The 27,433-nt window shown below is 38.4% G+C and overlaps 1 protein-coding gene across 9 annotated transcripts in view; it reads left to right on the plus strand.

Annotated features, from left to right (window-relative positions):
- The window catches only part of RAI14 (retinoic acid induced 14), a 106,479-nt gene that overhangs the window by 71,258 nt on the left and 7,788 nt on the right, over positions 1 to 27,433 (plus strand). For 7 of the 9 annotated variants that reach the window (XM_048931978.1, XM_048931979.1, XM_048931980.1 and 4 more), the window contains 9 exons: positions 14,214 to 14,302; positions 15,946 to 16,010; positions 18,456 to 18,513; positions 19,204 to 19,274; positions 20,706 to 20,812; positions 22,983 to 23,161; positions 24,935 to 24,963; positions 25,934 to 26,020; positions 26,647 to 26,724. In XM_048931978.1, the coding sequence (XP_048787935.1) occupies positions 14,214 to 14,302; positions 15,946 to 16,010; positions 18,456 to 18,513; positions 19,204 to 19,274; positions 20,706 to 20,812; positions 22,983 to 23,161; positions 24,935 to 24,963; positions 25,934 to 26,020; positions 26,647 to 26,724 (763 nt within the window). The remainder of the gene's footprint in view (positions 1 to 14,213; positions 14,303 to 15,945; positions 16,011 to 18,455; positions 18,514 to 19,203; positions 19,275 to 20,705; positions 20,813 to 22,982; positions 23,162 to 24,934; positions 24,964 to 25,933; positions 26,021 to 26,646; positions 26,725 to 27,433) is intronic. The other 2 variants (XM_048931984.1, XM_048931985.1) reach the window with 1 other exon arrangement.

The raw sequence follows: 27,433 nt of genomic DNA on the forward strand, positions 1-27,433 counted from the left end.
AACTAACAATAAGGGCTTTTCAAGGAGGGCCTTTTCAGGAGGGGATAGGACTTATTCATGTGCTAGTCTTTCTACAAGAACAAGTCTTCAAATGGCCTGTTATTTAAATAATTTGCTGCTATTATTAGAATAAAAATAAATAAATAAATAAAATCAAAGTTTGGAAATAATTCGTAGTATGTAAATGGCAGCACTTCCATGTCCTGAAGTTATTTTGTCTGTGTGCCAGTGCACCATTGCCATGTTTGCATGTTATTTCAAGGTACTGAACTGGAATCAAATGCTTATGACTATTAAGTGAAACAAAAGATCTCTAATTTAATTTACTGCAATTGTATCAGCTGTTGCTTAATGAAATGAGTAAGACGATATAAAAAAGCTTTAATTCTCTACAAATGCACTTTAACAAAACTGTTGTCAATAGCAGTCAGCAGAAATGATGTATTTTCTTTTGAACAAGAATGTTCATGCCTCAGAGACTGAGTGAAAGTAAATTTTGTAGCATATTCCAACCCCAAATCCTTTAACTTGTTCAAACTATTCGTTTTTCCTTTCTCACTTTTGTATCTTCTTGTATTTGGAGATAAGTGGAGTTGCATGATGGGCATCACCATTTGACGAGTAAATTAGGTATTAAATGTTTTTTTGTGAGGAACGTCTTCCTTTTATGTATTCATGTTTCCTATTGTATTTATCTTAGTAGGAGCTTTTGAAAAAATACATGTTTACTGCAGTTATTATACTGTCCTGATTGAGAGAGAAAGCTATAGAAATTATTTAGACAGCTCACCTCCAAAACCAGGGAAGTACCTTACCAAATGAGCGCAGTGTCTGTGGAATGGAAGAGCTGCAGTATCCTTCCTTTGTTGATTCGAAACTGTATTAATCCAGTAGAAGACCTTCAAAATTAAGGAAGTTTCCACATTTTATTGTGTACATACTGGAGCTCCTCAGTAAAACATTGTACACTAGGGGATGTTTCCTTTGCGCAGTCAGAATCATAGAATCACAGAATCACCAAAGTTGGAAAAGACCTACAAGGTCATCCAGTCCAACCATCCACCATCACCAATAGTTCTCACTAAACCATATCCCTCAACACAAAATCCAAACGTTCCTTGAGCACATCCAGAATCAGTGACTGCACCACCTCCCTGGGCAGCACATTCCACTGCCTAACCACTCTTTCAGAGAAGTAGTATTTCCTAACCTCCAGCCTAAAACTATGTTATCTCCAGAAATTGACCTAACATTTAATTAGAAAAGCATCCTAGCATATTGTCTTCTGAAAATTGTACCAAGGTGGGACCTGCAAGAAGTGCTAATATCTGAGCATCATTACCTCCCTAGGAATGGAGTTGATTGGTGTTCCAAAAACTTGGTAAGTTCTCTGTCAGAAAGAAATTTTTGACTAACATTTATCATAGTGTCTAATTTATGGTGGTCCAGATGGCAACAACAATGTCTACGTTTCAGAATGTAGACAAAATAAAGACAACCACATGGTAGAGTGATCTCTATCCATGTTCTACTGCTCAAGAACAGTAAAACTGGAATCTGGTTCTTGTTTCAAAATTTCTAGTAAAGTTTGCTGTCATGTGAGATTAGTTGTAAATGCTTTTATTTTTCCAAAACTTCCTTGAAATCCTTTTCAGGTTAATATCTTGATTGCTCATTTTAGTTTCCCCTGCTTCCCACAGCATTGTTATGAATTTGATTCAATTAAAGTGTTATTATTATATTTCCTGAAAAATTACTTTCCACTTTAGTCTAAAGTTTATAAATGCTAATGAAACATCTGGGCATGGTTGGACAAAATCATCCTCTGCCAGGATAGTAAACTGGGCTAATTATCTTTCCGTTACACTCAGTATGAGCCAGTTGTTACTATACAGTGAGGACAGTTACTTGTATCTCCACAGTGAAGGACCAATAATTAATTTTTATTTTAGAGTTTGGCAATACATGCAAAAATCCATGTTTCATACAAGTATTTTTGTACTGACAAGCATAACTTTTGTAGGTTTTTAAATGATGTCCTTCGAGTCCAGTTCGTACCAGTGGTCCTGCCAGGAACAATCCTGGTTCTTGACTCTAGGATAGTTTCTGATGTTCTGAGTATACAACCTCTCACTGAGACCTGAAAATGCATCATGATCATATTTTTGCATCAGAGCTCTTGGAACGGGTCCAGAGAAGGGCCACTAATATGATCAGAGGAACTGGGCTTGTTTAGTTTGGAAAAGAGAAGGCTCCAGGGAGACCTCATTGTGGCCTTCCAGTACTTGAAGGGAGTGTGTAAACAGGAGGGGAAACGGCTGTTTACAAGGGTGAATGGTGATAGGACTAGGGGGAATGGTTTTAAACTGAAATAGAGAATGTTTAGGTTAGATATTAGTAGGAAGTTTTTCACACAGAGCGTGGTGAGGCACTGGAACAGGTTGCCCAAGGAGGCTGTGGATGCCCCATCCCTGGAGGCATTCAAGGCCAGGCTGCATGTGGCTCTGGGCAGCCTGGTCTGGTGGCTGGCAACCCTGCACATAGCAGGGTAGAAAATAAATGATCTTTGAAGTCCTTTTCAACCCAGGCAATTCTGTGATTCTGTGATTCTATGACCTTAGTTATATTTTTGGCAGGACTTTGAATCAAGAATGTTCAAGTTCTGCTGTATGCATTTTTAAAGCGCTATTTGTTAAGACATTTTAATATTGTTGTACCTTCATCTTTAAAAATAAGAAGCGACAATCTTGTAAAGAGACAGAAATGAATGCTGTTTAGTTAGTTAGTTAGTTTAGTTAGTTTCAGTTATGAGGATCCTAACCTTTGCTCCTGAGAAACTGAAACTTTCTCTTTAATAATTTCATGGGAAAAACAAACAGATTCCACTTATCTGAAAAGCAAACTCCCTGTTTCGAATAAACTGCTTTGAACATTGAGAAATATCCCATGGGTCTTGTGCATCTTATATGCACAAGATTTCCTGCAGATGACAGCTAGAGTTCAAGGAGCAAACAATCAAATTCTTCTAAGAGCTAGTTTGCATCTTCTGTATAGTACTTGCTTTTATTTGCTGATTGATAGGGTGTCTATTCTTAATAAGTGGTTGCATTTCATTATGTGTATGAGTAGATCTGTGATCTCGGAGAAATCAAGTTTCCTTCTGAAGGGCCTCCATGCATGTGTTTGGATACTCTGTGAGGCACCCATCCCTCTCTGGTAGGATTGGACAAACCTGTAATGCTGCTGCACCAGGCAGCTGATGGAATTCCCTGTAAAACAGGTCCTTCTACAGGGTTGCCAAATACCCAGTTTTTTACCAGACCTGGCCTGTTTTCAAGAAGCCTGTGAGATGCTTTCGTCAGAGCATAGCCTAGATGGTTGGAAGTCTTTTTGTGCCTGGCTTGGAACAGCTGCTGCTTGGCTCATGTGGAGGCAGAACACTGCTTCTGTGTTGTGAACACTGTGGCTGCTCTTTTCACTTGTCTTATCCAAGCTGGCAAGAGAGCACGGGAAGCATGTTTCTTGTGGGCTGGGCCAGAACCAGGCTGTGCAGGGCTGTAGGGGACAGGGCAAAGGCTGAAGTTGTTTTTCAGATTTATATCTATGTAATGGGCTGCAGTTGTTTAACGTGTTTTTCAAAGACTTATGCAACCAAATGAGCTGCATATGTAAATTTTAATTACACTAACTGGCTTCTACTAGCCTAAAGTGCCCCAGCCTAGAAAGGGAAGGAGAGCAGATAACTGAAACAAAGTAATATGTAAAAGCCAGATTTTTTTCTTCAAAACACTTACTTGTTTTACCTACTGTGCAGGTGCATGTTGTGTTAAGAAAGCACTAACTGGAAAATGAAGGAATGTGCAGAACTTGGCTGTTCCTACTCCATATGTGTGGAGTCTTTGTTAAAAGCTTTACTGGTATTTATTCTGAAATGCTAAATTAGAATACATTGTCATAATCTTTTAAAAAATGTAATCTTAACCATCAGTCTCTGAAGAATGTTATTGGTGGATTAATGCACTTGTTTTTTAATTCCCCTGTGAAGTAAGAGAAGGTAACTTTATATAATAGTTTCAAAAAAATCAAATAGTTCTCCTACTTCAAGCCTAAAATGATTCATTCTACCTGAAGTTTAAAAATCACAGAAACTTCAAAGATAGTGCATACCCTGAGCTACCGTAAGTCAGGGTCCCTGATGATGAATAAGGATATCTGTACTCTTTGGTTCTTGGAGTACTGTGTATAGTTCATAAGCCCTGCTGGATTTTCATGCAACGAAAATATTTTCTTTAGATTAACTTCTACCCAGTTATTTTCAGCCTTTTCCAGCCCTTTCCTGGCTTCTTGTTATGCTAACATGCTTTGGGATTTCCTAGCTCTAATTTCATGACTTTTCATGTAGTGGAGCTGCTATTTGTGTTTGCTGGCCCACAGGCAGCAATACCAAGCAGGCTGTGTTGGAGGATGTCTAGGTACTAGACATTGCTTTTTTTGTTGGGCTTAATTTTAAGTTTGAACTCCATTCTGGCCTTGCAAGCGAGGACAGCAAATGGGTAATTGGTTTTATCTAATGCGAGGGAAGAAGTTGTAGTGATCTGGACACATTTATGGCACGCTTAAAGACTTCGCCATATGTTAATAAAGACATTTTGCCAGAAACCATATATATTGAGAAGTTAACTATGCATCACTTTGGCCTTTGAGATGTAGGATCTGTTCTAAAGAAATAATTAGAAGGAAGCTTCCCTATAAACTAGCCAGTGTTAGACTGATCTACAAGAAGGTCACAAGGGAATATGTAGGAAACTGCGGACATGTTTGTCTAACCTCAGTGCCTGGAAAAATTATCCTGTGTACCACTGAAAACAATTAAATAAGCTATTATCAGGCGTAGTCAAGGATGAGTTCCTGAGGGGAAAGTCATGTCTTAATTTGATCTAAGGTCACCATTTGCTGGATTAAGGAAAGGTGGTAGAAATAATCATTCTGAATTTCAATAAGTCCTTTGGTAACATTCCTCACAGCATCCATCTGGACAAATTATCCAACTAGGAGATAAATAGGCTCACACCATGCTGGGTGTTGACAGGGAATGGGGCTACATACGGCTGGTAGCTGCTCTCTTGTGATATTCTCCAGGGCTCAATTCTCAGGCCAGTCCCATTCAGTGTTTAATCAATGGTCTGGATGCAGGAGTGTAATACATCCTCATCATGTTTAGTAATGACATTAAACTGAGAGGTGCTGCTGACTGCCTGGAGGGATGAGAGGCAGAGAGATCAGTCAACAATATGTTCAACAGAAAAAAAATACCTGATGCTGCACCTCGGGTGGAGCATTGCAGGACACAGGCACAGCTGGGAGACAAGTGGCTGGAGAGAAGCTTAGCAGGAAGAGACCTGGGGGAGTTGCTGGAGACAGCAGCTCAGCACAAGCCAGCAGTTTGCCCAGACAGCCATGAGGGCAAATTGCCTTGCAGGGGACACTGAACACAACAGAGCTTGTGGTCAGAATAGGCGATTCTTTGCTATGTTTTGTGTTGGAGTGGCTCACCTAGAGTGTTGTGTGCAGTTGTGGGCTCCACAATACAAAAAGGATGTTAAGGTCCTTGAAAGGGTTCTGAGAGTCCTTTATTGCTACTTGTGAGCAACAAAGCTGGTGACAGGGCTGAAAGGTATGTCCTATGAGAAGGCGATGTGGACACTTGGGCTGTCCAGCAGAAGAGGAGGCTGAGAGATGACCTCACTTCTCTCAGCAGCACAGAGGGAGGTGCCAGCATCTGCTTCCTGGGAGCTGAATATTGGAATGCACAGGAGCATCACAGAAGTGTGCTGGGAGAGGTTCAAACAGGACATTAGGAAAGATGTTTCTTCTGTGAAGGAAGCCAAACACTCATAACAGGCTTCCTAAAGAAGTAATTGATGCCCACTACTTGTCAGTGCTCAAGAGGCATTTGCCCTCAATAATATGCTTTAGCTTTTAGTTAGCCCTGAAGTAGTCAGTGGTTGGACTTGGTAATCTCTGTAGATATCTTCCAAATGAACTATTCTGTTCTGCTCTAACCACGGCTTTTTTGGCACAAGCAACACTGCTCTCGTTTCTGAACTTTTTAAGCTTTTCAGGAGCTTCACCGTTTCTTTTGTGTTGTCAATATTTGTACCCTGAAATACCAGAAATAAAAGTAGCATTTCAAAACTTGAGGCTTTCTGTCAGTACGTAAGGGTACTGAAGCTGGCCATTGGCAGAATCTCTGCAATTAGCTGATGTTGGTTTTTGAGGGCCTTTAAAGAAGGATACTCTAAAGGAAACCCAAATTTAAATTGTGAGTACTTTCATCTACAGTTAAGGACACATGGGAGAGGAATCTGTGCTTCAGATTTGAGGAGGGAGTTTGTGGTAATGTGGTAATAGAGTTTGCCAAAGAAAACTGTGCACGAAAATGGAACTGCTGGAACATGACCTGAGAATGTAAAATATAAAGGTTCTGGAGATCTCTAAAATCAACCTGAATAGCAGGTGGGTGGATATTTTTGTTGAGTTTGAAAGCAAAGATCAGGGGTCTGTGGCTTGCCAACTCCTTTACTGCATGATGAAATTATTGCTTCTTTCCTAATTAGAAAATAGCCATTCAGCAGCCTTGCTTTTTTAATGTCCTATACTTTGAGGTGTGTATGATTGAAACAAGACTCTTTATACTTTGAGTCAAAGCTGGAAACTTCATATGAAAACTCTGCCTCTTTTTTTTTTTTTTTTTTTTTTTTTTTTTAAGCTTTTGCAGAGTATGTGCTAACACAGAAGATCCATGTATGTTTGTTGCCCAGGGGTTTTGTGTGTACTACGGGTAGCTGATCATGTCATGTTTAAATAGAGGATAGGAGAACACATTCTGTTTGCATTGCATTATGTTTTAGTGACTGGTATGAAGAGGGAAACACTTCCATAGCTCATGCTAAATCCATACCTGCTTATGTCACCTTTCTTAAAATCCTAACCTGCCTGCACTCAAAAAGATAGCAGCAGCTAATTACTGAAACATCTTTTAAATCTCATACTGCTTTCTTTTCTGAGTTTTTAATGAGAACAGCTCTAGCCTGAAAACAAAATGTATTTACTATAGTTGTTTCTCCTGTTGTAATTTTTGCATTCTTGTGGGTATGTGCAAGTCTGACAGAACGATACAGACTGCCTGCACTTAATTAAAAGCCACATTTATTGCATTTGCTCTTGCTTGAAGGTGTAATGGATGCACTATGAAGCTGTGGGTTTTATTTATTTAAAACAAAATAGTGAACTAGTAAAAATTGATGGTAGATGTCTGATTTGCCTTTATCTCTGGCAATCTCTGATTTTCTGTACATCAGAATGGGTTTGTTGTAGCATCCATTGGTACTTTGTGTCTGTAGTACAGAAATATCTATAGTAACTGAAGCACATCTTCATGAGGATTTATCTGGTGGTATTCTGCAGTTTATCTTTCTCAATTTTGATTTGGTTTTCATCCTGAAGCTGGTTCTACTGTGCCCTTTCCATTTTGGATTGCCAGTGTAAGGAAGTCCTGTTCACACATCTTTATTCTCACTTAGGAGTGACTCAAGAAGTTAGTTCCCTGACACATTTCAAAGCTGGAGGACAGTGCAGCTAAAGGGACTGAGAGCAGCTGTGGAACAGGGATAACTTCAGTTGGTACTTCTGGTGCAGTCTGCCTCTTCTGCTTTCATGCTTAGGTAGCAAGCATGGACTTGAGCCTCTCTAACAATTGTCACTTGGTAGACAGAGAATGGTAAAGATTTGGAAACTTTCACAGGCAAATGCTCAGTAAATACTCAGTAAATTTTAGTTTTTAGGCTTAAGGTGAAATTCTACATCACCTTAAACTTCACTGAGATGATGCTTTCATGCTCCTGTCACTTAATTTGTACCGACAGTGTGCATGTATATGTGACTGTGATGAAACCATGAAAAGCAGCTTTGTTTTTCAGCTGATTTTGTTCTATCTCAGTGATGTGGTTACCTACCTAGTTGTGTAGATGCAAGGAAGACGTAGAACCAGGCAGTTGGATCAGTAGATGCTGGCCATGGAAGCATAATCCTTGCTGGAATGAAGAGTTACTGCTTTGCTGAGTGCCCTGTCTTGGCTGACAGAGGAAGGCACAAAAACAGTGTCTGTTTGGGGACCATTCTGGACCATTCCCATTCTTTAAGTCTGAAACTATTTTTCTTTTGAATTAGGTTCATGATGTGTTGAATTTTTTTTTTTTTTTTTTTTTTGTTAGGTTTAAAAAGATTAATTTCATCACTGATTTTTATTTTATTTTTTTGGTTGATAAAATCCCAAACCATTCACGGAAAAATAAACTTTCTTCGCTAATTACTGATTATTGTATTACATGCCAAAAGAGACCATATTTGGTATTATTCCTCAGTAATTGCAGACACATCATTTGTGCACGGAATATGCTGCTCCCATTTTATTACAGCTCTTTCTCACTCCGGTGAGGTCTCTGCCTCCTTCCAGTACTTCTGCCACTTGGCCTATGGTGGAAAACAATCAAAATACAGATAACATTTAATACACTTATTGGTACTGTTTTTGTTGAAAGAAGAAATCAAGGCTTTGGGGAACAATTCTGGCTGTGAAAATCACAGGCATTTTAAGCAAGGTGCTGCCTCCAAGGTGTGTAGATGTTCAAATCAGTACACAAAATGAGCCAGATTACCAATGGGTCTCTTCCTGACCGAGGTATCTGGCAAATCACTTGCCTATCTCATCTGGTAGCAGCAAGGGTTGAATGTTTTCCATTTCTGTATTTTTTTTAGTTGGCATTCAAGCACTCTGAGCAGCTCTGTGTCTTTATTTTATCAGTCTTCTTTGTTTGTATAAAAGTATTGGTCTGTTGGGAAACTGTAAATCATCAGACTGTTGGCAGACAAGCCAGATTTCTTGAAAGTCAATAAAGATTTAACATACGATATAGAAAATGAAGAAGAATGAACTGCTTTGGGAAGGGATGTTTTTACTCAAAATAAACCTTGACAATGAGTAAGTTTGAGTTCATAGTGTATTTCAAACATTCTTGCACTTAGAATATTTTCAGACCACTCAGATAAAATAGTAGAGAACAATAGCATTGTATGCTTGCATGCATGTTTTACTTTCTTCTTTGTTCTTTGTCATAATATTGTATTAGCTATTTTCTGTTCACTTGGCATTCATAATTCTACCATGTTCTTTATTTTCTTTGGATTTTGATAAATACTGTATTAGACTGCTTTCAGGCACTGGAGAGATTCTGTGTTCTGCTCCAGAAAAGCTCTGGAGCATGATGCTGCCATGCAGAACTGCAATACCCAATAGGATATATTTTTTCTGCTGTTTTAATTTTGCTTTTCTTTAGAGAAGTGAAAATTTCCTTATGCTAGAAGGTTACAGTCTTAATTTGAGGCTTTATTTTTTTCTTGTTTTATCGTGTTCTACTATATTTTTGTGGCATTTTCCCTAGTTATATGGACCAGCTGTCAAAATAACATTCAGTTAGAGGACTGTGCTCAGTTTTGTAGAATGTAGCTATATACACTGTTAAGCAGAGAATCTGGATTCAGTAGACTCATGTCTTGTTACTAACAACACCTCAACAAGCTCAATTAGCTTATTTTTTACAAATCTAGCCTCTAAATTTTGATAATTCTGTTAGCTGTTGTGAAGTTACTTATAAATAAATAGTTTATACAAGCTAATTAGTAAATATTACAGCCCCATCTGTTTAAGTTATTGTATGGTCATGAAATAATTTCTGTAAATGTTCATTTTTGACATTATATCTGAACTCTTGCACTCTTGTCAGACACCGACTGAAGAAGGCTTCATTCCTTTGCTGGCTTGACTTCATGACTGAAACATGCAAAAAAAAAAAATCCTTAGCACTGAATGTGGGACTGGTTTATTTAGGAATGTTGTTTCAGTGACATCTATGTGTAAGAAAGTTACTGTTTTCAATTATTTTAGGGATGTCAGTGTCATGCAGCTGCCCACTCGGTCACCAAACATTCATAAAAAACACTTCTCTATCAATGCATTTGCATATGTTGTTTGAATACAAGGAAAAATTACACCTGACGTGGAGGTAGTAGTCTTGCAGCGGGTTGACTCCAAATCTTATGAAATGCTGCTTTGTGTTCCCTCTTACCATCAAGCCTATTTATTCCAACTGGGCTTTGTGTTCCTCCTGAAGAACGTAATTTTTCATTTTATCTTGTTCAGAACTAAGTAGCTATGGGACTTGTACATTCCCACTGGGAAAAAAAAGCAGTGTCAACCAGCTGATCTTAGTCAGATGCTCTGAGCTGAGTCTAAATTCTGACTCATCATTTGTGGAGAAAACTACTGGGAAGGGTAGCTGCTATTCTACTGCATTGAATGTTCTGGAGGTAATGGTAGAAGTCCATCCTGCCCTATAGGAATGGTAGAGATGTTTTATAGCAATAGAAGAGATCTATTGCAAATCAGTTCAGGTTGTGGCACCAGCAAGTAGCTGTAGGTAGTACCAACAGGGTTCTTGTGAAGGGAAACTGAACTATGTTAGAATGGGGAGTTAGGCTGAGTGAGAATGTGTGTAATTGATGAATATACGGATGCTATAATCAAGAAATATACAAGAAAGTTAGGCTAAACAGGTTATCACACTAAAGAAGAATGGATGGAAAGCTTACCCTTATCCTGCGTTCATCTGAAAAGGCTCCAAGAAGAGCAATCCCCAAGAAAGATCCTTACCCAATGTAGTCAGCTCTTAAATGGAGTCTAGGAGAGTTGGAGCCAAGCTCCAGCACTTCCAGTAGCACAGATGAATTGCCTTCACCTGTGCTCCCAGGGCTGACTGATTGCTCACCTCAGGTAGTCAATCAGAGGCTCAGGCTGTGATTCAGCAGTTCCCATACAGAATGTAACCCTCAGTGTGGCCCTTGCTCCAGATGAAGATTTACATGTTTGTTTTTGTTTGCCTGTCATTGCACAACAAGGAAGTGGGAGGAAATTTGTTTGCTTACATACAAGGGGAAGTTTATTCATGAAGGATGCAAGTGAAATGCACCACTGTTCATTGCTTCTAGACAATGAGAACTTTACGGTTTGAAAACCTGCAGCTTTTGCCTCAAATGAAACCTTATATAGGTTGTGAAGAGTTACTCTGTTCTGAAATAAATGTCTCTAGGCTTCTTTGTTTCAACAGCCTCCCTTGTTGCCAGTATCCCACCCGTCCCCAGTATCCATTACTGATGTATTTTGATGTTGTTGATGGTTTTTTGGGGGGGGGGTTGGTTAATTTGTTTATTGTTTTGTTTGCTTGTTTGTTTGTCTTTAAACAGATGGGAAAAGAAGAAAAAAGTAGGGGGGTATTAACTTTAAAATAAAGTAGAATTACTCCTCATAGGGAGGTTCTTGTTCAGAGCTCTGTTATATACTTTGACTTACGTATGATTGTAGTAGGATCATCCCAGTCTGGAATAATTCTCTTGTATTTCATGAGCAGGGCGGATTTCCAGTAAGCCAGTTCAGCTTACCAAAGAGGCAGCTAACTAAACAAGCTTCCCACTCCAATCTCTTTTAGATCTTTAAGAAAAAAATATTGACTTTCAGACTTGGTAGCAGTAAGGAAGGGATATGCAGAAAGCATGTGGGAGGGAGTTGTAGCACCCCCAGCACTGTTAGGTAACTGTGAATGAATGTGAGGTAAACCTCGTCGTACTCTCCTTTCCCAGGACTCTACAGATAACTTCCGTGCTTTTGTTAGATACTTCACACATTCTCTCAGCTTTCTCAATACCTGTTCTGCTGACAGATGATGTTTCTTCATCTTAGTAATTTGGGACAAGCAATACTTTCAATTTGATTTTTTCTTAACCTGTAAAATTTTGGATAGCATTAAACTAAGTGTCTGCGTGTGTAATTTCTTTTTAAGAACTCCCTTAGGAATTATTTGCGTTTGTGGGATTGATGTGTTCGTAGGTGCACAGCCTGAAAGGGGTTAAGGTTTTCTTTTTTTTTTAGTACTTTCTCTACAGTCTGATTTTATCTAAATCAAACTTCTTTTGCTCTTGCATACTCTTGTTGCACTTGGCACTACTCTCCACAGCCTCTCTGTAAAATCTTAATGTCCTAGATTTAGCCAAGTTATTATTATTCAAGTATTTATTATTCTATGAATGCTGTCAAATGTAAATGAGTGAAGTGCATGCATCATGGTGTTCCTGAAATTTAATTGATTTCAATTGTATTGCATGTCTACACAAATGTTTTTGAGTCTGTTTTAGTATTATTCAGTGGATATTATGTGCTGGCCAAATTAGAGGTGTTGGAATTTGTCAGATTCCTTTTGTTCCCTCTTCCAGCTATTTTCCTAAAGCCTGAGAAAACCCTTCTTCTAAAGAAGAATGTTTACACAACTTTGCATTGATCACCAAGAGCATAAAATTTTGGGTTTTTTTGAATGACCGGAGAACAGCTAGCAGCAGTAGTTTTTGTGCTTTTCAAAGAATTTAGTTATGCCTCTGCTCAGATTGTTTATGGCAGTTGTAAGAGTGTGGATCAGAATATTTTTACATTTGCAGAGAACAGTTTGAAGCCTTAAGCATTGCCTGCCTAGTATTTGTAGGCAGCAGACGGCAGGATGGAAGGACTCCATGGAGAAAGAGAGGTAGTTGCTGTATTTGGTACAGGACCTCATTCCCACAGCTCTCCTGTTCTGATTAATTTTCAGCTCTTTGCCAGATCTTGTCAGTAGGTCTTTTTCTTCTGCTGATTTTTCATGGAATTTGCAAAGAAAAGCCTGTAGCATAGAGAAACGGTGTTGCAGTTCACATACTGTGTGCCAGAAATACGCATTTCATTCTTGCCTGTTATTCCTAGTTGTTCTCCTTAGCAGGTTAAACTTTCAATATTAGTTTTAACATTTAAAGGAAACAGTTGTCCAAAATATAAACTCCTAAACACTATGGACACGTCTACATGATTAGTTAGATTCCTTTTGGATTCCAGAGAAAAAATCTTTTAATGTGGAGATGTGTGGTGTTAAAAATGAACTTCTTTATAAGATGTAAGAAAACACCCCAAGATTACAGGCTTTTTCAATTTGGGCCATGCTTAGGATGGTACTAGCTTTTCATACAATATTTAATAGTAATTGTTAGAAGTGTTTTATCTCTATTTTTTTTTTCTTTCATTTTTTTTACTTTGTTCCTAATGTATATTAAGATGATAATAGCAGGACTGTAGGGAAGCAGTAAGTTTGCCTGTGCTTGACTCACTTATGTTGGCACAACATGTATCAGAAGGATATAAACTTCTCCATTTTCATAAGTTTTTTCTTTGAATTTGCTTCTCAACTTAATTAAACCAGAAGCATGTGTATAAGATTGCTCCTGTGAATCTGGAGGTGCTAACAATGTCAAAGATGTATACTCAGTATAAAAAGATTTGAATTAAGCATAACGTCTTTAGTTTGTTCTGTAATTTCATCTTTGGTAATTTATGCTCTTAAGTGCATCCAGTCATGGTATGGCTTGTAACCTCTGCAAACTTCTACTGTTCAAACAAGCAGATACTTCAAACGAAAAGCAAAACCAAAAGTTGCAAAATATATCCGTAGTATAGTATAACAAATATCCAATGGCTTTGTTATCTCAAGGTTGCATTCACATGCACTGTCTCAGGGTTGTTGTTTCGCCTCTGCAGTGAAGAAAAATTTACTCTGAAGTGGGCATTTCAGAAGCAGAACTTGATTCTGTTTAATTTAGGAACAGAATCAACTCTTAGTGGAGTTAGGTATTGTCTGCTGAAATAGGAAAATTAAGATTGCCCTGAGTGCAAAGCAAGTAGAGCAAAGCCAGTTTTTGTGAATGCTTTCTTTAGTGATTTCCCAAGCCCATGTATTCTATGGGGATATATTGCGTCACTAAGGATATTGGTTTAGAAATTCAGTAGATAGATGCACGTGAGGTATATGGCATGGGTTAATGAAACAGCAGCCTATATAAATACAGGAATTCAAAAGCTTTTTGATGTGCCTTCTTACTTTCAGAGCTATTATCTTCTTGGGAGGTAGTGGAGGGTTGCCAGAAGACCTAAGGACAGGAATGGGAGAACTTGCTAGTACTTGGTTTGTGAATGAAAGATAAAGAAGGTCTTAGAAACAGAAACGTGTCATATAAATGCTCTCTTCCAGTTTTCACCTGGCAGCCACAAAAGGACATGCAGAATGCCTCAGGATTATGGTGACACATGGTGCAGATGTGACAGCCCAAGATGGTGCAGGTATGCCTCTGTAAACCTACTCATACAATGCAGTATACTTCATCTGCCTGTAAGTCTTGATGTGCAAATTTGGCAGTGCTGCTCCTTCCAATTCACACCACATTGTAACCTTTCCAGTTTGGACATACATGCTTTACTGCATATACAATAGAGATTTTTAGCCCATATACTATAAGTATCAGCATTTGTGTCTGACTCCAGTAATTGCAAAATAGTTAATTTTATTAATTATTGCTGTTGATATTATTATAATTCCCCTTCTCTCTTCCTTGCCTGTCTCCTCCCCCCTCCCAGCTTTTTGGTCATTTCATTTAAGGCTTTGCATAGATTAAATCAAGATCTTGTGCTTTGCTTTTATGTGTATCCAAGCTATTAACCCCATTTAACTGTACTGAAGTTGCAGTTTCCTCAGGATTATGACATAGTGAAAATTGCTGATACAAGCCAAACTGAGCTGAGAACTATTAAGTGTGCTGCTTCAGCCCTCGAAAGTCCTATGCCTTAATTAATACTCTAGTAGGAGAATAATGAGAGCTGAATTTGAAATTGGCAAACTCTTCTTAATAGATTTCAGTTGGTCTACCTGTTGTCTGTGCCCAGCATTTCCTCTGTCTAGCAGAATCACCTAACTGAGGTGTCAGTAGTCTGTCTTTCTTGTAATGATCTGTAAATGTCGGGTTCACTGGGTTTTAGCCATTGCTTCCAGCCTGGTTGAATTTTTCATAAATAGAAATTGTATGCCTCTGTGAGAAAGCATCTGTGATACTGGGAGAAGCGTTCAGATTAAATGTAATGATAAGAGAATATACACACCTGACTTGAACTATTATTCAGAATTCATACTTCATCTTGCCTCAAGATTTATTAGTCACTTGGATAATAGTAAGTTGTCTGCTCACTCTTGAGAGTGTCAACCCTGCATTCCTTAGGTAATGCCTTTCCTGCTGAAGTCTCATTATTCACTGTGAGGTTCTGTCATAAGTGGATCAACTGTCTGCGTTGATTACTAAATCATAACTCCGTCTTTCTTCCTTGTATAGATAATTTAGTCTTCTGCTGTCTTTGGCCTTTAAGATTTTTCAGGTGTTGTGTTGTGTAAGAAAGAACTAGAGGACAGACTGCAAAATCTTTAATCATAAATTGATAGTTAGTAAATCATTGCATTGCTACATATGAGCTCATAGATGCTAAGTAAATTAATAGAAAGAGAAGCCTATTAAATGCAGAAGTGAACAGTCATATGTCCCGAGTCATTGTATGTGTGCATTCTGTGGATGATTCAAATTTGTCGTAGTGGTAACTGGTGAATGTGGATGTTTTTGCTCTCCAAAATGGGTTCCTTTTTAATCCAAGGGGGGGAAAAAGTAAAGCAGATACATTGGCAGACATCTCTGCAAGGGAGGGAGGGCCTGTCACACAGTTTCTGTCATTCCTATATCTAAATGTAGACATTAAGATTATCCTGTTTCCTGCCTGAACAATGGTCTGTTGTAACTATATTCTGCTTGATATAGGATTTTATTTTATTTGTTCATATTTTTCATGTGTCGGTCAATTAAAAATCTTGCCTTTGTTATGGAAGAGCTTATTCCATTGTCTTTGAGTGACTGAATACTAATTTTGCTTTGCATTTGTTGATGTAGGGCACAGTGCTTTACATCTTGCAGTGAAGAACAGCCACCTTGACTGCATTAAGAGGTTACTTCAGGTAAAGTAAAAAATAAACTAATTTTGATTATTCAGTTTCATTTTTCTTTGATGGTTCTTCACTGCATATTGATGCATTTCCTGCTAATCACAGAATCATATAAAGCCTTAGGATGGAAGAGACTTCCAAGATAATCTGGTTCTAACTGATTGTCAGGGGCAGGGTTGCCATTAGATCCATTAGATCAAGCACTAGATCAGGTTGTCCAGGACACCGTCTGATCCAACCCAGCCCTGAATACCAGGGACCAGGGCATCGAGAACCTCACGGTCACTTTATCTATCATTACCTTAAGATAACTGCAAACATAAAGTTTGTGTCCCCAGTTTATGAGGCCTACATTGTTTGCCTACCATCAGGATGCAAATTCATAGTCTGCATCACACTCCTGTTCTGTCATCCTTTTTTCCTGCAACCGACAGATGTTCTTGAATTTAAGACCTTCTAGGCATTGTGTGGGTAGATGATATAAAACAGTGTGATATCTCCCCTGAGTGGTCCACAGTTTCAGTTTTCCATGTGCAGTGGCTCCAACATAGAAAGACTGGGTCTGAAGCAGGTTGCAGCTTGACATTTCCCAGCTTTAGTCTGTGTAGCTGGGTGGGTTGGAAGTGGGTGATGTATAAGAGATACAGAGAAAAAGAATTCTTCATTTGTAGTGGAACTTCGATACTGATCTAACTGAATGTATTCCGTCTGTGCAATATAAAATAATCCATTTGTTGAGTCAAAGGGAAAGAAACCAAAGTAGTTTGGATACTAAAATATGGAAATACTCAAATCCTTAGTGAAATGACTGAAGGACAGTGAGAGGTTAGAAAGGGAGTAGAAAAAAGTGGGGGAGAAAAAGCCAAGAAAAATGGAAGAGAAGAGGAAGAGAAGATTCTTCTGACATTAATGCTGAAGTTGTGTGTTAGCAAATAAGAAGGGAAGTCCATCTCAACTCCATTTCAGAAAGACAGGTAAATTCTGGTCATAGGGGTGATCAGAGTAATGGATCAGATTTTTAGAAATGTAGGTTTATCAATAAGAATGGCAAAGAATTTGTATGAAATAATGAGCCTACGAAATAACACTGCCTGAGTGCAGCGGTACAGAAAGAAATTTAATCCTATATCTCAACTTCGTAATTGTTTTCCTCTGGCTACTTCTGGGCTCTCCAATTCAGTTGTCACTGATCTCTCTCAATGTCTCTTACTGAATTGGGTCCAATTTCACTGGTTCTTACTGTATTTACTGACATCACTGTTTCTTTCCATCTTTTCTTGAACACTTGGAAGAGATTAAGAGATCATTAAGTGAGGAGACTACCTGCTTTGGGATTTCGTTAGAAAAATCTACTAATTCTAGAGTAAACCCACTTAGAGCATAAACAGTGACATCAAGCTGTCATTAATTGTATCGCATGCAGCAGCATACAGTCAGTGCAGCAGACGAATGTGTTTAGTACCAAATATTCACTGCCCGTTTACCTGACAGCTCCACCCAGGGAGTGATTTAGCTGATGTTTTGTTAGCTTTATTACAAAATGCATTTCCAAACAAGTTTGTAAGTGAAAATCCTTTGTTAATATTCTCCAGTGCTCTTGGAGGATGCTCTCATGCTCTTTGGAATGCTTTGTTGCTTCTGTAGACTGGCTTTGTCATAAAAGCTCTTTCTACATGTAAGAAATGTCTAATCTTAATGTACATAATTATTTTACACAGAATGAATCTTGGGTTTTTTAATATAAACTTTGGTAATTTACATGAAACTCTTTACCTAGGAAATCAAGGAAGTATTGGAGGTGATCCTATACCTGAAAGTCAGAATATATAATATTTGATTTCAGAAATCTATTATTTCAGTGTGATATCTTTATTTGTCATAAACTAGAATTTTCTGTACCAAAGTAAGTCTGGATAAAGATTTGTAATTTGATATTTTTATGTTTAGTACCTCAAAGCCTAGCTTGGCCAGTAGCAATAGGTGGCTTACAATACTACAATATGTAACTGGATTGTAGATGCTTTAGATCTTACAAATGGAAACAAAGTGTTATTTGCTTTAACAGGAATAATTTTGGATTAATTGCCTTAGGCTAAGATTGCTTTAGCTTTTAGTGGAATGTAAAATAGGAAGCTTTTCTGAGGCATGGAAGTCAGATTCTTGTTCATTTTTGCATATGAATTGTTCCAAAACAATTTTTTTTAGGTACATCTTCACCATGCATGTTTACTGTGACTTCAGTATAAGCTGTTAACAAGAAAGGGCAGTTGAGATTGGTAGAGAGCAAAGCTGTGTCTTTTATCAGTATTCTTGTTCATTTCTATTGCATGGATGGAGCTTTCTGTAGGAGCTCATAGAACTATTCTCAGACATGTTCAGCTGTCCATTCTGCTCATCACTTGTATTTTATTTTTTTGATGTTTCTCTAATTTTTTTTCTCCTTTCTGAACTGTGCAGTATAAGTGTTCAGTACACAGCACTGACAACTGTGGGAAAACAGCTTTACATTATGCAGGTAACTTCTTTGTTGAAAGTATGCACTGTCTGTTTCATTATGCTTGATTTTCTCAGCTCTTGGTATAGCTTTTTACTGATGGGAAAAATAGCAGACAGAATGGTGGACTATATTAAAGCGGGCTTTATTTCTGCTCTGTCATTCCCTTTTCTTTTCTCTCTCTACTTTTAAGATTTTGCTGGCTTTCTTTTACTTACCTTTTGATTTTATTTCCAACTTAATATCAACACTTTTTGAAACACTTGCATTTTTAAACTGGCAGTGAAAATTTATTTACTTTTGTAAAATTAATATATTATTGATTAATTGACGATTTGAGTAGCTGAGTGTTGCATATCCATTCTCATAGATAACAAATTCTGGATATTTTTAGATAAATACTCTGAATATTGAATTTCAGTTAATTACAGCCAGCAAATACACTCTTGCAGGTGCAGAGCCATTGAAAGACTTGAAAAGTAAGACTAGGCTGATTCTGATTTCAGTGTTTAAAGATTATGTATTCTCGTGTTTGTTTAGACTATAATGTCTGTTTTGTTGCTGCATACAGCTTGCTCTTCATCCTATTTGTCTTTTTTTCCTTCTTTCTTAAAAATAGAGAAACCCCACTGTAATGCTACAGTATTGCAAGTGTAAGCGTGGAACACGAATTTCAAAAAATAAAGATTTTAATGTTTTTTCTTCTTTTAGCAACATGTGGTTGTCTTCAGGCAGTCCAACTTCTTTGTGAACACAAATGTCCAATTAACATCAAAGATTTGGTAGGTACCTCTTTGTGCTTTTCCCAAAGCTTTACTACCCTCCACTTCAATCAAGCTTCAGTAGTTGAAACTATTACTGCTCTTCTATTTCATTTTGAATTTCTCTGACAAAGTTCCTTTCATGGCTTTCCGTAGCATAGCACTTCACTTTAACTCACTAGTGGCAAGGTTTGCTGCTAGTTAAATTGCAAGATTTTTAGAAATAGCTAGAATTTATTTTGGGTATATTCAAGACATGATTAAAAGTTGACTCCGTTCACTCCAGTAGGCTTTGAGAAAGACCATTACGTGGGCCTTTCAGGTACTGTGAAATGCTTAGGAAAAAAAATAATGGAGTATGGTAAACCTGGGGGAAGAAATATACTTGGTGTAGTGTAAAGGCTAAGGGACAGTACACTGACTAGCACAAAACACCTAAAAACAATCAGATCTGTCTGTGGGAATGATGTAGTTGCCTCTTAGAAAACTGTTAAAGGGATCTGACATAAATTAGGAAAAAAAAAAAAGAAAAAAAAAAGGAGGGAGGAGGGAAGCATTAAAACATGTAATCTTTTTTTTTTAATTTTTTTTTTTTAATTGTTTTGTTTGTTGAGGGGTTTGGGATCTTTCCTCATCTGGTCTTTTTGGTATATTAAGACAAACAAACAGCAATCACAAAGATTAGACTTTAAAGTTCAGCAGATGTATTTTAAAGACCAAAAAGATTTTCTAATCATTAGAAGAGAAGGCTGTGGGAGAATCTTTTATGTCCTCATCTACATAATGAGTGATTGTAAAGAAGAGAGAATCAAATTGACCTCAGAAATGGTGACAAGCACAAGTTACAATCTGGACATGTGACACACTAGTGAAGCTAGTTGGGAAATTCCAGTTACAGGTTAAGGAAGAAAATAATTCTTACCTCACAGTTGGTGAAACGCTGTAAATGAGACTGAGAGACATGCTTTCTCTGCCCTTGGGCATGCTTAAAACCTCTTTGGACAAGTCTCTGAGCAGTGTACCATAATGTGAAGTTTGCCTTGCTTTTGACTGAAGACAAAGATTAAGAAGCACCAGACGCTTTCTAAAGGTGTCTTCCAACTGCAGTTATTCTGTGATTCTGTGAAATGTTGTGGTTTTGCCTAGTACTCAAAGTTATCCTTTTGTTGTGGAGATATCCATAGGCATTGTACAGTTGCAAAATCACTTAGTTGTAGCATTAAGCAAACAGAAAAGGGAGTACAGACAGCATTCCTATTCTCGATGCTTTGCTGAGTGAATCCATCCCCCATGGTCAAGGAAGGGATTAAATAAAGCCAGCTACATTTATAATACACAAGAAAAATATACAGTGCTGTGTAGAAGAAAATCTCCTATCCGACCTTTAAACCTCAGAGTTGTATTTGTAAGGCGTCAAATTATTGTTCATGGTTTCTTTAAATGCATTCCTAGGATGGGAACATACCTCTGCTGCTTGCAGTACAAAATGGCCATACAGAAGTCTGTAAATACCTTCTGGATCATGGAGCAGACGTCAACACAAGGGATAAAAATGGAAGGTACAGCAGGTTAACATCACCATGCTAATTCTTTCCTAAGGCTGACTGTCAAATGAAGCTCCCTACCCAAAATAGTCATTACATGAAACAATGTCCCCAATACTGGAGAAAGTGAGTACTAGACATTGTTGAGAAGGCTTAAGGAATTCTGCCCAATGAGAAAAGCAAAAGAGAAACTAAGTAACTGTAAAATGAAGTAAACTGTTTTTCCTTGCGCTACCAGAGCAGCAAATCCCATTTTAAAATAATTCCTACAACAATCTGAATGATAGCATTTATCCACACGTCACTTTGCATATGGCCCATATTTCCAATGCTGCTCTCTTTGTTCTTGGCCTGAGTTAGTTTTGCCAACTTAAATCCTAAGCTATTACTTGGAAGAGACATCCATGAGGAGCTCTCATTTCTAACACAGCCACAATGGCAAGAAAAAATACAGTAAAAATATATAATGGAGATGCTGTCTTCTCAAAAGATGCCATTTAGAAACTTACTGCATTAATAGACATATAGTATGTCGTAAGTATCTGTTATTTCATAGTATTGTTTTTAAATCAAAACATTCTTATTGTGGAAAAATGCACTTGTTTTGATGATACTGATAGAGTTTCATAAATGTTTGGTGAAACTGAAAAGGTAGAGCAGGATGCTGAGAACACTTGGCACTTACAACTAGTAGCTGTTCTTACTATTACGTGATACAGTGCCCATACTGTTCTTCACAAACATGTGAGAGGATAAGACTGGGCCTAGCTTAGTTTATGTGAGCTCAAAGTTTTATTAGTTCACTGTTGGTGTTAAGTTGGTTAAAGAAAACCCCTTTGTCTTCTTGATTGGTTGGAATGACCTCACTGGTACTTTGAACTTGAGGTGTTACCCCTGTGGGACCTCCAGTCCACCTTTACCTCACTAGCTTGACTCAACAGACAGCCTTAACAGTTTGTAGCTAGATTGGATGAAGACATTTCTGTTATAGATAAGATAGTATGTGCCAAGTACTGTGTGTACAAACAAGAAGTAACATGTAACGTGGAATATACCACTTTAATTCTTCCTTCCCTATCAGCAAGGAGAATGGCTACTCTGGCACCCGCTGTTCACAAAAATGGTTATATTTTTAATGAAAAATCAGATTTCTTAACAGAAGGGTAAAGGGAGAGTGTTTGAAAATTGCATGATCAATTCCCTTTCTTGTCCAGACTAAAATGGTTATTTTGGTAATCTGAAACTATCCCTGTAGAACTGTGGTCCAAATTACTACTCAACACTATTTTTTTGCACAGTACTGCAACAGTCATCACTTTTTCAGGGCTCGCTGTTATAAAGACTGTATTAAACTGGACAGTGAAGTGACTGTCTTAATATCTAGCAAACATCACTGTAGTAACTTTCAGTTTCATATGTATTTGCCAGTGAATTTGGTCAGCCTATTAGATAAGTATTCACATGAAAAAGGGAGAATTATGCTGTGATAGAAGAGCAATATTAGCACGTGTTTGAAAGTCAGGAATTTTCTGCCTGTATGTATTCTGTACAGATCTTATGATCCCTGTAAGCCATTGAGGAAAAAGAGATAAAGCCTTTTAGGTAAACACTCCTGTACGTTATGCCCACTGTAGGATCTGACGCTGTCTAGCTGCCCTGTGTCGGAGAGGGCATTGGTTGTGCTCTAAGGAGATTCTTTCTGTTATTTTTCTTTAAAAATAGAGCAAGGTTTGAGGTGTAACCCATCTCACAGTCTCAGTGAAGAGTTTGGAGAAATTTATTTGGTTTTTGGAGTGACACCTCTCTATTTTGCCTAGAAGCAACATGTGAAAAGAAGAGAAATGAAATATAGGCTTTTGTGTTGTAATTGGGGTGAGACAGTGAAATTTGGTAATATATTCAGCAGCCAACTCTTAGCCTCAGGAAGCCATTTTCAAAAATGTTTGTAAACATGTGCAAAGCATAACAGGTTTTTGCAGAAGGTCTAGCTGGGATATATGAGGAAGGAGAAGGAAGGGTAGGAAAGTTTGTGCAGAGAGGTGGTGGTTGCATATATATTTCAAGGCACATGGTCTTGAAATCTTGGTCTTCATTGCACAATGCCTGTTACATTTTTCTCCTGAAAAAATGAGCTACTGATTCAAAAGTTTCTCTTGACATTTTAACCCTTATTTCTTTTGTCCAGAACTGCTTTGATGATGGCTTGTGAAGCTGGTAGCCTTAACATGGTGGAAGCATTCCTTAGGAAAGGTGCAGATGTCAGTTTAGTAGATGTCTTTGGACAGAATGCCCTGCATTATTCCAAGATCTCTGAGAATACGGGAATCCAGAACCTGCTGTCATCAAAAATATCTCAGGATGTGGGTACGTAAAAGATTCTGATCTTTATCACTTTGAATTGGCTACTTGTATGTGTAGCAACAAACAAATATACTTCATGGAGTAACTTCATAGAATCACAGAGTCATAGAATGGGCTGGGTTGAAAAGGACCTCAAAGATCACCTAGTTTCAACCCCCTTGCTATATCACCAATCACCAGACCACATCCAGCGTGGCCTTGAATGCCTCCAGGGATGGGGCATCCACAGCCTCCTTGGGCAACCTGTTCCAGTGCTTCACCACCCTCTGTGTGAGAAACTTCGTCCTAATAAAACTTCCTAACCTAAACCTCCCCTATTTCAGTTTAAAACCATTCCCACTGGTCCTATTACAATCCACACTTGTAAACAGCTGTTCCCCTCATGTTTATACGAACCCTTCAAGTACTGGAAGCCCACAGAGAAGGCCTGGATCCTTCTCTTCTCCAAGTTAAACAAGCCCAGTTCCCTCAACCTTTCCTCATAGGAGAGCTGCTCCAGCCCTCTGATCATCTTAGTGGCCCTCCTCTGGACATGCTCTAAGAGCTCCACATCCTTCCTGTACTGGGGGCCCCAGACCTGGACGCAGTCCTCCAGATGGGGCCTCACGAGAGCTGAATAGAGGGGGACAATCATCTTCCTCTCCCTGCTGGCCACTCCTCTGTTAACACAGCCCAGAACACAGTTGGCCTTCGGGCTGCAAGTGCACACTGCTAGCCCATGTCCAGCTTCTCAACTACCAGGACCCCCATGTCCTTCACCACAGGGCTGCTCTCAGGGGGTTCTTTGCCCAGCCTAGCTGCAGCACCCTGCACTTGGCCTTATTGAACTTCATTAGGTTCTCATGGGCCTTCTCCAGAGACTCCTCTGGATGGCTTTCCTACTTTCCAGTCTGTTGAGCGCACTGCTCAGCTTGGTGTCATCTGCAACTTGCTGAGGATGCACTCGATGCCATTGTCTGTCATTGATGAAGATGTTGAAGAGCACCGGTCCCAAGACCGACCCCTGAGGGACACCGCTTGTGGCCGGCCTCCACCCTGACAAAGAACCATTGATCGCAAGCCTTTGGCTGTGACCAGCCAACCAGTTCTTAACCCATGAAACAGTCCATCTTTCAAATCCACACATCTCCAATTTAGAGAGAAAGGTATGGGTGAGGGACCATGTCGAAGGCTTTGCAGAAGTCCAGATAGATGGCATCCATCACCTTTCCCCTGCCTACCAATGCCGTCACTCCATCACTTGAAAAATTTCAAAAGCTGTCTTCACTGATAGGTCTAGCTGAAGCTTTCCAAACCAGGAAAATGTGACACTTGCTCCATGTGGTTAATATCTAGCATGAGATAAAATATTCAGCGGGGCAAAAAGAGGTGTTCTGAAGAAAAAAAAAGGCAAGCTGATGAAGAAGCATGATGAGGTATTGCTTAGAATTTGAAGTCAATCCTCTTTATTATTTGAAAAATTAAGTTCAGCTCCTCAGTAAAAGAGTTCAGAAGGAACTAATGTGGAGAGGGTGTTATGGTCAAGCTGTAACACATTTTTTAAGTAGGAAGCTCAGCTAAAGAACAGTGAAAGACTATAGTAGAAGCAGAATTACCACAGTCCTTTGAATTTTCTATCAGTATATCAGGATAAAACATGAATAGAATTTTGAAATACTGCTCAAATTTCAAAACAAATTCAAAAAACAAACAATGGTGTTGGAAGTAAAGCTGGGAGATAGTTTAGAAATGTAACTTTGATAGCTGTTCTTACTTTTGCTTTTTTCTGCTTCATAGATGCAAAATCACCAACAAAAGCAAAGCAGGTATGTATCCTTTTGGACTTAAAAATATTTGGACTATACAGGCTTGTAACGTAGGAAAAAATATTAATTGACTTGATTAGTAGCAGTAGTAAATACCTCCATGAGATGTACTGCCAAGGACTACTCTGTAACGTGAAAAGTTTTTGTTGCTTATTTAAGAAATGTATTTCAGAAATTCATTTTTAGATTTAGCTTCCCTCTGTAACAGTAGCTGTCCTTCTCAGTGACAGAAGGGAGGGAAAATGCATGTATGTGTGCACATACGTACCTGGAAAATGTTCCACCATTCTCATGTATAAGGCAGGGTCTTGGCTCTTCAACTCTGTCTCTTCAAACGGTAGAGAAAATGATCTTGGGAAAAGTCTCATTTCCAAAGCAGATAACTGAAGGTTGTCCTTAGTTGCATCATACTAGGGGAGATGTATCTTAGAGATCTCTGCAGATTTAGACAGTTAAATAAATTTCTTACATGCATTATCATGATATCTTGTAGTGCAAGTGTCTTGTAGAACTGTCAGTGGCTGAAAATTGGATGAACATGTGATTGGTTCATTCTTTCTCTAAATGGGGAAGTTCAGTGTTTCCCTGTGAGCTCAGGGAGAAGCTGAAGGAGGGGGAAGATGGCAATTGTTAAGAATGGCATGACTGGGCTAAGAATGGATTTACAGGAGTATCTGAGATCCCTAGTGCTAAACCTGTTGTCAGCTTTGGCTTTTTCACTAAATCTTATTTGTTTTCACTGAAGCATGGATTACAACAGAACAGATTCTCATTGTCAGGCATGTTTAATATTTTTGTGTTAATAAGGATATAGTCTTTACACAGAGGATAAAGGAACTGCATGAGCTGCTGAAGTTGATATTAATGTGGGATTTTATTTTATTTTATTTTATTTTTTTGTAAAACAACTTGCTCGGACTTTACTAACCAAACTAACAAACTTACCTTTTCTGGCTGGTGGAACTTTCAGCATGATCAAGGCTCTAAATTAAGTTCAGAAAGAAGTGGAACTCCAAAAAAACGCAAAGCCCCACCTCCTCCTATCAGTCCTATGCAGGTAAAGAAAAGACCAATCCTGAGACACTTTTAGGGGATGAAGAGTGTTTTAACCATTATGTGAGTAATGTGGGCTGAATTTGCTCTGTCACTCTCATATATGCCTTCTTATTGTGAGTACTTCTCCTGACATTAAGATGAAAACATGTGTTGGTTAGGTTGAATAAGTGCTTGAATTATAGAATGGGCTGGGATACAACAGTACAAATTTTACTGTACAGGTGTTTCTTCCATCTGACGTTGAAAGTCTTGTGGTTTTGTAGACTTGCAGAAGTGAATAATTTCATATTTTTTACATCTATGTACATATATATCCACATTTTTATATGCATATTTACAAGGCATAGTAAAATACTGAAACAGATTTGTATGGTATCAAAATGCAACTTCAAATTTGAGTTTACAGTTAGTCTCTATTTGTTATAACAGCTACTCTGGAAAAGTGATACTAGCTCAAAAGAGCACTGAATAATTAAATCTGCTCTTTGAAACTTACCCAGAGTTTGACGGTTTCCTTGAGTGCAAGGAAAAGTATTCATGCACATGTATATATCTATATATAGCACATGTTGGAGGATTATTCCTATGAATGCATGCATATATTTATTTATACAAAATTTTTTACAGCTTAGTGATTTGTCCTCTCCACGCTCATCAACTTCAACTCCTATGACTGGAAAAGGACAGGCTTTCTTTGCTGACCAAGTATGCAAGACACCAAAGTTTTTTGTTCTTACTAAGTGTGGGGAAAGCAGTACCTTAATATTTTATTTTGTTGACTGCAGAATTTCGGTGAATTATTTAGCTAAGTTTTTGGAAGAGAAAGAATGCGAATCTGCAAGGGATGTTTTGAAAGTAATGCCTCCTATTTATTTATGTTGAAACAACAACAGTAACAAAAAGCACAGTATACAAATTCTCATCTACAAAACACTGTTTTTTAACGCAGTTATCACCATTATCTTTGCATCTTTGCCAGCTGTGACAAGCACCTGCATGCCCCACTTGTAAAAGTCTGTGGATGTAATCCACTGTCACTGACCCCAGTGCTGCAAAATACCACCACAGCCTCACTGTGCTCACATGCACTGTTTGGGCTCCATAAACTAAATGTTTATGTGTCAGTGAGTGTCAATGTGTGCCACTTTTTTCCTCATGGAGGAATTCAATGGCACACCTTTTCTTCATCCACACTTTCACGTCAGACCCCATTCTGTCAGATTGCCCCTCTGCTGACCCTCTGCTGCACAGCAACATCATGTAATGGTTCAGCCTCTATTGCCATACCACCGACATCCATCTCTGACATCATAAGCCAACATAATAAAATAGAAGGCATTATTTTCAGTGCAATCCTCATGTTTCTGTGTAATTTTACAAAGCAAATGTGAATTACTTCACTATTTTCTGAATA

Source organism: Lagopus muta, chromosome Z (genome assembly GCF_023343835.1).
Source record: "Lagopus muta isolate bLagMut1 chromosome Z, bLagMut1 primary, whole genome shotgun sequence".
Classification (NCBI taxonomy): domain Eukaryota; kingdom Metazoa; phylum Chordata; class Aves; order Galliformes; family Phasianidae; genus Lagopus; species Lagopus muta.